Source organism: Juglans regia, chromosome 1, assembly GCF_001411555.2.
Source record: "Juglans regia cultivar Chandler chromosome 1, Walnut 2.0, whole genome shotgun sequence".
Taxonomy (NCBI): domain Eukaryota; kingdom Viridiplantae; phylum Streptophyta; class Magnoliopsida; order Fagales; family Juglandaceae; genus Juglans; species Juglans regia.
Genome location: NC_049901.1, coordinates 39,638,169 through 39,653,485, shown reverse-complemented (window position 1 = coordinate 39,653,485; position 15,317 = coordinate 39,638,169). Strand labels below are relative to the sequence as shown.

At 36.2% G+C, this 15,317-nt stretch overlaps 3 protein-coding genes across 4 annotated transcripts; all 3 read right to left on the bottom strand.

Annotated features, from left to right (window-relative positions):
* Positions 1 to 198: 198 nt before the first annotated feature.
* On the bottom strand, positions 199 to 3,624 carry LOC108992686 (polyadenylate-binding protein-interacting protein 6-like). Of its 2 annotated transcripts, none has more exons than XM_018967306.2 (3): positions 3,470 to 3,624; positions 1,139 to 1,635; positions 199 to 653 (listed from the first exon to the last, which is right to left on the bottom strand). In XM_018967306.2, exons 2-3 carry the CDS (start codon positions 1,568 to 1,570, stop codon positions 495 to 497), a joined length of 591 nt encoding a protein of 196 aa, XP_018822851.1. In that variant the 5' UTR covers positions 1,571 to 1,635; positions 3,470 to 3,624; the 3' UTR covers positions 199 to 494. The 2 variants fall into 2 exon arrangements, with proteins under 2 accessions (XP_018822851.1, XP_018822855.1); XM_018967310.2 differs by having other exon boundaries at positions 1,139 to 1,595.
* A 1,172-nt stretch (positions 3,625 to 4,796) lies between these two features.
* Positions 4,797 to 6,295, bottom strand: LOC108992665 (omega-hydroxypalmitate O-feruloyl transferase). Its single transcript, XM_018967271.2, has one exon. The coding sequence runs from the start codon at positions 6,283 to 6,285 to the stop codon at positions 4,894 to 4,896; it is 1,392 nt and encodes a 463-aa protein (XP_018822816.1). The 5' UTR covers positions 6,286 to 6,295; the 3' UTR covers positions 4,797 to 4,893.
* Positions 6,296 to 7,916: 1,621 nt separating this feature from the next.
* On the bottom strand, positions 7,917 to 13,954 carry LOC108992681 (DNA topoisomerase 2-alpha-like). The gene is made up of 3 exons (XM_018967297.2): positions 13,112 to 13,954; positions 9,039 to 9,294; positions 7,917 to 8,447 (listed from the first exon to the last, which is right to left on the bottom strand). The coding sequence occupies exons 1-3, from the start codon at positions 13,457 to 13,459 to the stop codon at positions 8,062 to 8,064; spliced, it is 990 nt and encodes a 329-aa protein (XP_018822842.1). The 5' UTR covers positions 13,460 to 13,954; the 3' UTR covers positions 7,917 to 8,061.
* Positions 13,955 to 15,317: the final 1,363 nt, after the last annotated feature.

Below are 15,317 nucleotides of genomic sequence, written 5' to 3'. Positions count from 1 at the left end.
TGAACAGAAATCATGTACAGAAGATGATGCATGGTATGTGACCTTCTGTATTAAAATTCTATAAAACATACTAGCACATCAAACATAATTCATTAATTGTCCAATCAGCAGAGAAGCCAATTCAAAAATTACTAAGACAGCATGATGATAGCAGCTAATTACCCCACATTAAAAGATGAGCAATTTAAAAAGAAAGTAAAACATGAACACAGATTGTAATATATGTAAATTAGATATATATATATATATCTTTGCACTGGACAAAGACTTGAGATAAAGGGGATAACCAGTAAAGAAATATAGGACAGAAAATGGAACAGTGATGCTTTACAACATATATCGGGAAAGAAACTCCAATCATTATATCCGAATTATCCTAATTCTTACCTATCTACAACTTCTAAGAAGGAAGCCACTCTCTCTCCCCCTCTACATCAATCTTTTTATCAGATGCATATGCAGATGCAGATGCAGATGCAGATGTGGTTAGGAACTTAGGAGCCTGAATCAGAGGGACCAGCCGAAGACCCACTGGCTTCCCCCGGGAAGATGCTCTTCAGGTTTGAATAAGAACCTTCGGTAACTTTCTGTTCTGACACATCACCAATGTCCAAGCTGTCCGGCAGATGTTCCGAAAAATCAACAGGACAGAGCTGCAAATTTGAAACAATGAGAAGAAAGTTTTAGGACAATGTCTCCAAACACCAAAAAGGCAAAAACATATCTTACACATTACATAAAAAATGCCCATTACTCAAATCATAAGCCATCAATTTCTGAACATATTGTTTCATATACGCATAAAATAGGAAAGGCTCAGCAGGAAAATCTTGGGTATGACTAATGCCACTACGTCGTAGAGATAGAAACGAATCCGACCTTCTTCTGAATGCTTGAGATGTGAAAAGGTGGCAACGGTGGATGAGTGTCCTCCCCGCAATTCTATAATGTAGTTAAAGTAAAATGGCATTGAAATAAACAAGCTAAAATTTCTGAAATCCTTTTAGCGTTCTGCAATATACATCTTCTAGTCAGCTTGCGCACCACCACCACCACCACCACCACCATAACGCCATAAGATGTAATTCCTGTAATGCCATAGTTTAATGTAAGGGATTTCACAACATACAACTCATACCTCTAGTTCATTCAGCATTTCAATTGAGGCTTCTAGGTCACCCGCATTAGCAGAGTAAACATCAGCAAGGGACTGTTCTGACATATTGGGGAACATGATTGTCAGATAAGCCATGTCCATCTCCGAATCTTCATCTATGGAGTGCTTTTTTGTCAGTTCACTGGATGTAGGTAGACCCTTCTCCATGAATTCATTGCCAATGAGAGGACCCTTGAAGCCATGTATGCCATAATCCATACCAGCTTGGAGATATCTCTGATCAATTCCACTGTAGCCTTCTGGAGGACAACCGGACCAAGAAGTCTTATAACCATTCTTCAAAGAATCTTCTGTTGTTGACCCAGAAACTTTACCCTCAATATTTGCTCCTTGCTTAAAAAGTGGTATGTATGATGCTGCATTCGGATTTAAGGATGATGTTCCTTGCTTCATATTCTCAATCTATAAAGACTTGAAACTGTTTAAAGACAGACGAGAGCTTTCACTGTTAAGAGAAACTACAACCAAAAAATAACCAAAACAATCTCAGAAGCAATCCAGCTGGTCTTGAATATAGAGTATTCAGATTAAATAATGATATGCCAGCAGGATCATCCTGACTGTATAGAGAAAAATATTAAAAATAATGAATAAAAAAATCAAGGTTAACTAATACAAAAATCGTCTGATATGTTTCGTAAAGACTGAATGCCATTTTTTTGGGTAAGTAAAACACTGAATGCCAATAGAGGTTTCTTTGAAGAACTATGATCATCAAAGCTGTTCAAGCGATCCCATATTCACTATATAACTGCGCTTCTTAGAGGTTCAAACTCATATATGGCTTTGTCTCTATAGCAAATATAGCAAAATATATACAGGGATGCTCAAACAGCCATGCAAGCATTAGCATATAACCCATGTTGCAGGTAGCACTTGATAATTCTGTATTTCCTGCCATTCAAAACCATATGCACATCTTATAAACCAATACCTTGGGAACAAAATAGGAATTATGAATTCTTTTGTCTGCAGAGCAAACTTAAGTCATCCTAGACAAAAGGAAAAAGTGAAAAAAAAACACTGGACAAACTCATAAATTAGAAACATATAGTCCAACCATATTAAATCCCTCAATAGAGCTCAGGTTAAAGACAAGAACAGAAATTATCTAACATCCACATATATTTACAAAAAAACCGAAGTCACATTTTCCAAAACATTTCCCCCAGCTGTTAACCCCCCCCCCCCCAAAAAAAAAAAAAAAAAAGAAAGAAAAACAACTTGCCTCACCAATATTTCTTGGAAAAAAAACTCCCTAGGCCCTTTTGAAAATTCGGGGAAAAAAAATGGACCCAAAATACATGAAAAGAAAAACCCATCCAACAAAGGTCTGAAGAAAATATGAGTTTATCCAAAATGTTCCTACAAGAGATGTGTCCTTTTCCTAAACCTAGAACATGTGGCTTTCTTCCATCCTCCTTGAGTTCTTCAATCCCTCCTTCTCTCCACTTTGCTTTCCCTCATCAGTTTGACGTGAAATGCAAGTTATCGGTTGAGGAGGGGAAAAGCTTTCTTTGCAATTCATTCATGATCTCTTGATGCCAAGTAAGAAATCTTGGCTCCACTCCGGCATAGGGGTTGTTACTCTTTGTTCATTTGTACATATTCTTAAACAAAAAAAAATTAAACTGTACCATACCACCACACTTCGCAGCCACGATAGCAGATCACTCTATTGACATGGACCAGGCAGTAGCCTTTTTCTCTTTTGACGGCTCTATTCAATGATTTATTACACCTTTACATAGTATCAAGAAATCTTAATGTAGCCTTGAGGCCGCCCCTTTCAAAACCCAACTACAAAATCACAACTCATTCGATCCCTCATTTAATTTGGTGGTTGAATTTGATACGAATGATACAAACCCTAAGATAGAACTCAAGCAAAGGGAGGATATTTAATAGCTTATATACATGTAATTAGGCTTGTGCTTAAATCATGCCGGGTATTTGGATCGTAACAGTCTATATCTCAGACAAGCACGTTGTTTAAAAAAGAGAGGAAAACTTAAGAAACTATATAAAAAATATATAAATAAACAACTTTAATACAGTCGAGTATTTATTTTCAAGTAAAAAGGAAAAAAACATATACAGGCTCGAATCATATTTTCCATATATTAGTTTTCCACCATTTCTCAGCAACCAAACACACGATAGTAAAATTTAACCAAAGATGGAAAAAAAGAAATCGAAATTTACCCTCCGTAGCTCTCAATTACTCGAAATTTTCTTTCATTTCCTCAAGTTTCCGCAGCAACAAAAAACGAAGAGTAAATCTAAGATTACCTGCGTTGGACTCCGAGTGAATCTGAGATCGCCGAGCGGAACGATTGGGCTTGGGGAAATGAGTGAGAAATAGGATGTAGAAATGTAATTGGAATAGTAAAAAGCAAGCACGAGAGGGGGAAAAAAGCTTGTTTATGACGTCTTCTTGTGGATGACGATCCCGATGAAAGCATTTATAGTTTTGGGGTCGAAGTTAGGCGACAGTTAAGATTCCGCCCCTACATCTTAACTGTCGCCCTTAAAACTTTCTTTCATTAAAATTTAAATTGTTTTTTTTTTAAATTAAATTATGTAATATAAATTTTTATATATCTTATTCACACAAGCTTATAAATAGATTTTTTTAAAAAAAATCTTCCAAGAGTAGTATTTTTCAAAAAACTCTATTTATAACCCGATATAAACAAATGTGAATAACAACATATCTAATAAAAAAAATTATATTATCTGTAGCACTTAAACTCTAGAAGTTTTGGGAGCATTAAACTCCAAAATTAAAAACAAGAAGGCATGTTGTTAGTTAAAACATAAGAAAGATGATTAGTTTTGGAAACCATGTCTGTCTAATAATGTGTCTAAAGTTGTGTTTGAATAGTGAGATATTTTTAAGTATTCTGTAAATATCTGATAATAGCTGAGAATAGTAATAAAACTAATTTTCATCTTCATCAATTTGTCAAAATTATGAATTTCTTACTATAATTAATCCCTAATTGCCACGTACAGACATAGCACTTGACACATATGCAATACCTCCTTCCAACTTTATTATGTAAAGGAGAGATGAAAAATGTTGCCATATTTCAAGTTAATTTTTTATTTAAATAGTTAATTTATAAAGCCAATTTAAATATTTAGCATCGATGTAATTAAAGAAGCAATCTCTAAGAAGTCAATAAAAATGAAGTTTGTAAAGGTTTTACACAATGTGTTGCATTAAGGGTTTGGACACCTGGAATATTTAAAAATTCTATAAATAATAGTAATATGATTTGAGTTAGATATTTTATGGGTTTTTGAGAAATGAGAGATAAAAAAAAAACTAAATAAAAATATTATAAAGTTAAAAATTATTTTAATATAATTTTTATTTTGAAGTTTGTAAAAGTTGTATTGAATTTTGTATTTTGTTTCGAAATTTATAAAAGTTGTATTGGTTTTTGTGTTTAGATAATGATTAAGTAATGATTAGATTAAAAATTTAAAAATTTAAAATTGAAAAGTATTTTATATTTGAACGATATTTGAAAATGAAATTATAAGAAATTTTGATAATTATGTATCTCATCTCTGTGTCCAGACATGCACTAAAACCTCAACAAATACCATTTGAAATAATATCTATATTCATCATGAACTATAAACAAGAAGCCTTCTATGATGCTTTATTCCCAAACTAATTATCATCTTTATACTAAAGTTGTTTACGTACAATTTTCATTGCCCATCAGGCACAAATACTCTGTAAACTTCTCAGAAACGGCCTCCGGCAGGCAAATGCATACCACCATTGTGCCATTAGGATCAGCCTTCCCATCTGGGAGGAACACACAAACTTGAGGTGTAGGAGTCAGATCTATAGGACCAGCATATACTGGAATTCCCCAACCAAAATCTGCAGATTCGTATATGCAAAATCTAGTCCACTGGGTAATTGTCAATTTTCCTCCAAATTCAAGCCTTTTTGGCCTGTTCATTTCGATATAATCTAATGTAGACCTCAAATACTCCTCTGAAACATTGAGTCGTGCTTCCCGAACTAAATGCATGGTGTCCGAGATCTGGCCATTTACAAGCTGCGAGACACTGCTGGATGCGCATGCAACACACACCACATTGCCATAAAACCCGTCTTTTAATGGTGGGTTTTGCAGCTTCCGGCGAGCATTGACGGAAAATGTTAGCCGGAGCTCATATTCTAGTGGTTTTACATCAAGTGCTTTAACCCATGTCCTCCATATACAAGCAGCCATAGCATCAAAGGTAGTGCATGCAGCAGCACCATCTGGTTGAGCCAGAGCTTTCAGGTGAGTCTGGAATTCCCGGCTAACCCGGTAACATTTCTGAACAGGCTTGGCTTGCCACAGAGACATTGTCAGGCTCGAGCCATCTTCAATTCTCATGAACTCAACGTGTGGGAATTTCACTCTTGGAGGGTTGCGAGGCAGAAAGAGTTCCCTGTCCCAACATGGCTCAGGGTCTGTTAATAAGATACCTGCTTTTGCTGTGGCAGCCCAAGCCCCAACAAATTGCATGGCACCAATTCCATCACAAATACAATGGCAGAGCCTCAAGCCTAGGCTGAAGCCACCACAGCTAAAGAATGTTACCTGAGCTATGACCAATGGCATGTCAAGAACTTTGTACGGCTCCTCGTTAGGGAACTTGAAGATCAATGGTTCCCAAGCAGGGTTTGGCACTGTGAGGTCTCCTAAATCTGCCAAGGCCATTTTACAATGTGCCTCAACCATGATTGCCCCTTGTTCTGTTCCAAAAAACACTTCTAACTTACCGTTCTTAGTCTCTCTAAGCTTACCTGATAAAGGATAGTAAGGGACTAGGATTTCGGCAAGAGCATCCTGTAGTATTTCCATGACAGAAGATCTTTGCCCGGAATTCACATTATCTGATCGATAGAAGTATACTGTAGGGGTGAAAACACGTGCTCCAATCGTATCATCGAGGTTAGAGAGGTAAAGGCTGTCACCAAGTTTAGCAGGAACAGGCCTCGAGGGCATGACAGAAAGCATACGATCAACGGTTATAGAGATGTTGAGGTGAGGGAAATGGAGCTCTTGAACCCACGGAAGAGCCATGAGAGAGAGCTGTGTTGAGAGGGTCTCATGCCAAGTATTGGAATTTGTAGAAGAAGGATTCTCAATTTGACATACAAAGATGCTGCTGGGGCTAAATGGATGAGCATTATAAAACTAGATTGGTGTGGAACAGTTGGTGGTGATATCATTCATGATCAGGAAATATACATTTTGATTAATCTGTCATGCTGATTTTCTTTGATAATATCTTGCTTTCCTTTTGTCATATTACTGTCTCCTGCGTCCTGCCTCCAGCTGCATTATATTCTTTTTCACTTCAATTCTCTTCGCACGTTCACCAAATTATTCTAATCTTTTCCATGAGTGCATCATGGCTGAATTCCCAGGTCCAACCACTCAGGTGCTATGACTTACCAAAAACACTTCTATTTCATTAAAGATTACTTTACCTTTAAAAGGTCCTTCAGTTATCAAAAACTTTCGTTTTAAACTTCTAATTCTTAGGTTTAATATTTAGCAAAAATACTGCCACATTTCTATTAAAATCTTGATAAAGTTATTGGCATGATATGCCACATGAATAATAATAGACAGACAACCTTTGAAAAAAAAATAATTATGGAGTGGTTTCCGCCTAACACACCAACCCTGCAGACTGGTGGGCGGGGAGTGGAGTAGTGGGAGGAGGAGCCCCTCCATCACCCCCAGCCCATGGAGGTAAGGAAGGATCCCAACTGTGCCCAACATTGCTCGGAGGGGGCTGGGTTCCCTCACAGATGGGTGGCGCGGTGGCGATCCCCTCACCCAACATTTTTTTAATCTTTTTTAATATTATTTTTTATTTTTTTGTTTTATCTTATTTATTTATTTTTTTGTTTTAGCCTTTTTTTTGGGCATCTGTTTGGAAATTCATTTCCCTATGTTTAACTTGTTTTTAATTTTTTGACTTTTTCTGTTTACCTTTTTCTTATTTTTTTCACGTTTCTTTATTTTTATTTATATTTTTTTATGATTTCAGATTTTGAGATAATTTTTCCTATTTTAATTCCAAAATTTATCCCTTGCATGCATGCCAGACTTGTAACATAATGGAACCTTTTCGTTAAATCCTTGGTGAAATCTAACAAATTCTATTACCTCCCCCATTTTTCATCCAAAATTACAAGACCATCTCTTTCTTTCAATATACATACACTGATAAGTCGGAGAGAGCCAACCTCACTCGTTCTCCTTCTGATGGATCATACCATCACGACTGGCTTGCTGCTTCCGGCAGCCACCAACCTCCACCTGGCTACCATTCAGTGGCTAGAAATGGCTGCCTCAGCATCCATTGTAATCCCCAAGAATAACACACGCAGATAAATGGGGTCTGTCCATGCAAGGTTTATTGCCATGTTCTATACCATTTTGTTTTTTTCTCCACATTTGGAGAAAATTCCTACTCTCCCTTCCCCACCGCAACTCTAAGCAGACTTCCTACCTACCCCTTTTTACCCTTCTCGAATCTCGACTCTTGGGAGAAAAATACCTTCCTCGCCAACTTGAAATCGATACTACAACAACAATCATTCAAGACTGGTTGATAACCTCGTACCCATGAGATATTGCACAAGAAACGGCAATGAGGACAACAGAAGATTTTATAAAGAACCACACATCTTTTCCCTGAAGTAAAACTGAAAGTATCTTTATATAACTCAACTTCACAAAACCAGTTCCCATTGTTTATTTTGTGTTCGCGAAATGAACAAGAGTACATGTTCATATATGAGAAAGAAAAAGGGATTACAAAAAACAAAGGATCTCACCCACTCACCGCATTGGCTGCTGATTATAGTAATTTTTCTCTTTTTTCTTTGCAGCAGCAAGCTTTGCACTCCTTGCAGCAGCCTCACTAGCTGCGGCTCGGGCAGCAGCATCCATCTCTCTGCTTGATTTTTTCTTCTTCATAGATGCAACTTTTTTTAGCCGCTCCTTAACATCAATAGAAGATGTATCTTCTACCTTTTCACTCCCAGCAGCTTCTTCTGTTGCATCTTCAGCATCAGCACCCTGAGGCTGGTCTTGGGATTCTTTTGGCTCCTTTGAAGATTTATCCTTCTTTTTCTTCTTTTTCGCACTTTTGCTCTCCCCTGTAACATTTGCCTTCTTTTCTACCTCTCCATTTAGATTCTCTACTTTCTTCTCTTGTTCACCACCTACAAGAATAAGGTCGAGAAATCATTTTATGTAAGAAAACCCATCAGGTACCCAGGCAAAGAAAAATAACGAACTAAATCTATGAAGCAAGTCAATTAAATGTTACTAGAGACAGAACAGTAGAACAATCGATCATTAGCATTTCTAGCAAAAGATAATTATAAGCCAAAGGAATGTATTCAAGTCCATGGCAAAACTGGCCAACTGGGATCCATCTCCATATTTTTGAGGCCAAATTATTACTGGTTCGTGTCCTACTTCTGAACTATTTATAATACTAAATGCTACAATCTAAAAGTTACCTCCTGCACTAAAATTATCAGTGAGAACCTAAATATTACAAAATCGCATAAGAAAATTCTAAGTGAAGGACATGATGTATGAATACTAATTTACTAAAATAACAACTGATGTCTCATCATTCAGAATTTCTTAACTTAAAAGGAAAACATTCAAATATGGGAAGCTAATAAAACCATTCCACAGCATAAACTTTATAGACTTCTAAAGAATCACCCTAAGCATTTTTATTTTCCAGAAGAGAGGACCGAATGCTAAGCCAACGCATGAATTAGGTACTAAATTATTACCATGGGTTCCATCTTGGCCACTGGTCTCTTTGTTGGTATATCCTAATTCAGCAAGAGCAGCTTCAAGTTCTTCAAGCCCTTTCTTCTTCAGTTCCTTCTTTGATAGCTGCCTTTCAGTATCTTTAGGAGCCAAAGAAGCTTCAGGAGGAATCTTAATAACAGTCTCAGCTTCTACTGGTGCCTCCGGTTCAATTTCATGTTCTTCCTCAACATCATCATCAAATTCATCAAGGCCTTCTTCCTCACTTTCACTTTCCTGGAATCAGATATTAGCAAATTAGTAAATCCAAGAATCATTAAAGCTAACTAGGGGAGCAATGATACATAACTTATCAAATAAATAAAATACCACAATTAGGCAACCTACACCTAAGGCAGAAAGATAATAACTCTAGTTGATAAATGCAAAGAAACAAATGAATGCGAAATGCAAAATACAAGAACAAAACTCCTAGAAAAGAGCAACTCCTTCCTTCCTCCTGGAACTGTGGTCTCCATTACTTGGTTAAAGTGTGTCATTGATGTTTTCATTCTTATCATAGGTATTTCCTTTTTTTTTTGGATAGGTAAACTATAACATCATATTAATAAGAATAGGCTTAGCCTAGGTACACAGGGGGTATACAAGAGATAAAACCTATTTAAGAAGAAGAAATAGAATTAAGAAAATCATGAAAATCTAGGCTATTGAAATCTAAAGCTTTAGCCCAGAGAAACAGAGTTCTAACAAACAGTAGTCTAATCTCCTCCAATGAACGCTCTCTGTCTTCGAACGCCCAGTCATTTTGCTCCTGCCTTCTTTTTTTATGAATAAGGTATTTCCCTTCTATCGTTTTTGTTGCTATTTAATTTGATTATTTTTGCTAGATTAGTTTCACATCTTATTAGGCCACCATATTGGGTCAGCTAGGAGTACTTTCTACTGCTTTCAGAAATTAATGACAGAGTTTCCTTCCTTTCTTGCTTTTTTTCTCTTATCTATTTCCCATCTGTAATCTTTAATAAGATACCTATTTCTATTTTTTCCTAGTATAAAATAAAATTCCTTCAATGTTATGAATACCAAAAAAAAATCTTAGCAACATACCCTCTATAATAAACTTGGAAAAGTGGTTGTTTACAGTTTGACCCTGATTTTATCCATGCCAGGCACGTAGTTTGTGATTACATGAACTGACTAAGATCTTTCCAGTTTCCACTATGGCACTAAGATCAGGCACAAGAAATAGCAATTTCTACAAGAAATCAAATGCTGACCTCCTCAACATTAATACTTTCCATCATATTTATATCTCATACATTGGACTATTTCTAGCAACATTCTTCTAACAAAACCTTTAATACCTGTTATACTTTTACCAAAGACCGAGTTTTAGTTGCTACAGGTTTCATAAAATGCTCAGCCAACATTGTTGCCAATGCAAACTGATTGTCTTAGGTCAAATTCCCACCCAATTTGGCGGTCCATGAACATTTCTTAGGATAAAAAATGTGCATTGGGTGTCATCAGTATAAGCCCATCATCTAAGATTCTTGCAAGGCTGTATCATTTACAGTCATCCAGATGTTTACATAACAAAGCGCAAGTCCAAATTTATATCCATAGCAACTAATAAGTTACCAACTTGAGACACAACAAAAGTGAAAAGTACAAACTTCAGAGATACACCATAAAAGGGAGCATTACGTAATGCAGATCTATTCCGACAAAGTTGCTCTGTCATCAACACGACAAAAGTAAATGTATGAATCAGCAGGCCATGTGCTCCTTTGTAGCTGCCACCATCAACACATGTTGAATTAATACAAACTATACAATCCTTGGACTTCTATAAGCTATATTACATTTTATGTCCATTATTCATACTTATACATAATGTTACATTATCTTAAAAATTCAAAGGTGATGACAAAGAAAATATTTATGGTTGCTCAAGGCCCATTGGCCACATCTTTCATTATTAGCCGCCACCACCAATGCTTGTTAAATTAACAAAAATTATGCATAGTCCATAGATCCTGGAAAGTCAAATGGCATCTACCACTTCCGTTATTCACAATGATTGCATAGAAGTAATCTATTCCTAAATTTTTTTGATAAGTAATAATTTTTATTGATGTGAATGAAATTAGGCAGTGCCCAAGTACACAGGAAATATACTAAGAGAGGCACCTAATTACATTCTAATAGACTAGAAAGAAGATAAGAATAATCTATTCCTAAATATCTCAAAGCAACAACAAACACAAGATTAAATGGCTCTCCATATGCTACAAGAAACATTTGCAACTTAACCAAGATGCTATCATTAAACATGAGCAAGCCAGGACAGAGTAACATGCAATCCTTTATGCAGGGGACCAATAGGCATGCACTTCAAAGGATCAAAATTCTTTGTTGCAAAACTAAGCGACCAAATGACTGAACAAACCAAACATAATGCTACCATCCCCCCACAATCCAACCAAGATCCTTCAGATTCCAGAACTCCAGAGCAAACATCACCATGCCACAGTTAGTAATCCACAATTCACAAATACAAGTCTTTTTTTATTACGAAAAAAAGAGAAAGAAGTTGCATATCAATCTAATTTTTTATTTATTAAAATGAACCGACTGATTGAATATTAAAATCAAAGTCATCCAACAGACATCATGTTTTTTTTTAAAATTGGCACCGGGTGTCCGGGAAAAACACCCTGACTAATCCCGGAGGTGCACAGGCTCTCGGCAGGGAGTGTTAGAACCCTTGATAATTTCTCACTATATTTCTTACTGTAATGAACGATGGAAGAGATGGATGGAAATGAAATGTTGCGGCAATGCTCTAATATTCATGTGCATTACAGGTGTTTGATAAAATGGAAGCAACAAAGAAGAATCTGAATAAATGCATTGATATTGGATTGATACGTTGGAACTCATTCGAGGTAGTCCCTTCCTCCTGCAACAACTACAGCTATGAATTTCCCAACGTCCAGAATGCCCCACTCACATTCCGTCCTTCTCTCCAAATACCCCAAGGTCTAACAAACTTTGCAGGCAAAACTAATGTTACCAGCTATTCACTGTGACTGACAGGACGCACCGTTTTGGTCATAACCCAAAAAGCTGCATCTTACAATGTAAATAAAAACTGACCCTTTCTTAAAGCTAACACATGCTGCATATAACAAAAATAAAACTAACATTTCCTTAAAGCTGAACGCACCGTTTTGGCTTATAAATGCCAAAACGTTGCGTCCCGTAATTAGCAACCCACTCTATCTTGATTGCAAACGACGCCATCCACTGCCCTTACTTCAACTTAGTTCCAGTTCACTTCAGTTCGATGCTTCTTGTCTTCACTTTAGCTTAGGGTTCTCCTCTTTATTCCGGCATCATAACAAGGAGTTTCTTGCAAGTGCACCTCAGGTAATTTATGGGAAAAATCTCCCACCGATAGCCCCTAGAGATTATTTGCACCCAAGGGGATTTGAACCTTAGACTTGGGGGAGCATACCCCCAAGCCCAAGGCCTTTACCACTTGAGCCAACCCCTAGGGGTTATGTGACATCATGTTTTTACCTTAATTATTTGTCTTGGTTCACCTAAAGCTCGATCCTTAGCATGTAGTCCCAACATCAACATTACCCAATTCATTCATTAGGCAAAATGAAGAGAACATGCATTTAAAATTGCACAATATGTACGACTTAAAAAATGTAAAATCATCAGGCCATACAGCACAAAAACCCACCTCAGAAATGCACAATCAACATAATTCAAACAATAAATTGAAGTAAAGTATTAACAAACATCCCCCTCCGTATCGTCTTCTTCAGGATACTATAATTACCATTAAACATAACCAAAAATGGAAAATAACAAATTAGCATTTCAGAGTATTCAGCACAGCGATGCACTCAGCACAAATTACATAAGAAATTGCATGCATGTATTCCAGTGTTTACGCGTGTATAACAAACTTAATAACACTCAACAACATGAACCGAAAAGAAGAAAACTAGCATTCAAAAACCAGATCATTAATTTTATTTTTTTAAAGGTTTTCAAGCTCAAAGGATTTTACCTCCTCCGCATGCTCGGCGTCGCTCTCCTTCACAACCTTGGAATCAGCGGCAGCGCTCCAGACCGATTCGGGCGGTGCCGTGGTCGCGTAGTAATCGTCGTCATCATCATCGTCGACATCAGCCCACGACTTCACCGTCAGCTTCGCCGGGGCCCAGAACACCTCCTCCTCCTTCTCCTTCTCCTTCCCCGCGAGCTTATTCGACGTCGCGCTTTTACCGGTGGAAGAACCCGTATGTTCCTTCTCGGATGGCTTCTTCTTCTTCTTCTTCAAGCTCCCGAGCGCGGCGAACACGTTCGAGCTGTTTATGACCAGCGATTCGTCCCTCCTGCTCGCTCCTCCCACCATTTTCTAATCCGCTTCGGTAATAGCCTCAGCCGCGTAACCAAACAATAACCTCTTTTTCCTTTTTTGGATTTGGTTTCCAGAATTACACTACAGTTTTGTATTATATATTTAAGAGCCGATGATAATGTAGAGCTATTTGAGAGAGGGAGAAAATGGGGAAAAAGTATAAATTCTTCGAGAAACGGATTAGGGTTTTCTGAGGAATATCAGCTTCAAGATTTCTCCAAAAAGAAAGAAAGAAAGAAATGAATAGGTAGATGGAGACGACGATGCGGGGAAAACAGGACAACAGAGTCAGAACGCGTAATCACAGTCGTGGAGATGGAGATTTTACTCCCCCAAGATAACTTCGCTCATGAGTGTGAACGAGGAGGCGGCCTGCGTTGTGAAGACTCGATGGATCGCTCTCTCTCTCTCTTTTTATTATTGTTTTAATTTTGCAATGTCGACAGACGGACAGAGACTGTGAGGCTGCTGGGGTGTGTATGTCCGTCTAATCGATCGTTTCGTTTCGCCGTGGCGTCTAGGCGCTCGTCACGTGGAGGGAAGTGGCCAGAGAGTGACACTCTCCATTTTACTATGAAATTATCTAATTTTAATGAAGATAAAATTAAATAAAAGAAATTTGCTTATTTTTTTTTAATTTAATTTTTTTTCTACTCTTTATTGTCTTATTTCAATGTATATATAATATTCAACCTAAAAGTATAGGATATTTTAATTACTTACTAAGTTCGTTTGAATAATAAAATTAGATGAGATAAAATGAGATAATTTTAGATTAATTGAATAAAATATTATTAGAATATTATTTTTTAATATTATTATTATTTTAAAATTTAAAAAAATTAAATTATTTATTATATTTTATATAAAAATTTTAAAAAAATTATAATGATAAGATAATAATAAATGAGTTGAAATAGTTTCGGTATCCTAACGAGCTAAATTTTTACGTAATAGTTGTCTAGTTGGTGTGGATGATGAACTCTTTATATCAATGACGAGAAAATATTTTTTTAAAATAAATTTTTAATTTTTTTAAATTAAATATTTACACATAAAGAATGTGAATGTGAAGTCTTTTATTTACATATTTACAGAGACTATTTATTTATAAGATTTGAAATGATGACAAAATAATGATTAAAATAGAAAAATTAAAATGATCAGCATTTTTCTTATTTAAGATGGCAATGAGAGAAGATCAGCCGTTGGATGTGTTGATGGGGGGGGATTAGTTTTGGTGGGGGGTTGTCATGTTGTCTGGCGTTTTGTGGTGGAGGTTTTATGCATGCGGTAGCATTGAAAGAAGAAGAAAAATGCGGATGGATATGAACAGAGTTGGGAGGACAAATGTCTGGCATGCGTAAAGCCGTTTTTTTCCCTTCCTTTGGACCCACTCCCACCTGTTTACCCATTGTGCTTTAACTAACCGACTCTGCTTCCATTTTTTTTTTTTTTATAACAAAATTTTGATATAAAAAAATTAAAATTCATCTCAACTGATTTTATATATTTAAATATAAACTTACAAAATATTATTATTTATAACTTATTTTAAATTATTTAAGATATTTCAACTTTCAAACATAATCTTAGGGCAAGTTTGGGACCTCAAATCAAACATAAAATTCTCATCTCATCATTACACATTTTTCAAATCCCCATACAAAATATAATAAACAATTCAATTTTTTCAAATCTCAATACACATTTTTCAAATCCCAAAATAATAATAATATTAAAAGTTAATATTTTAAACTTCAAAACAAAAGACAAAATTTTCATCTTACCCCCCAAACCTACCCTTAGTGTCATAATTGCTTTTCTCAAGTTTTCTTTTGTTTTGTATTTA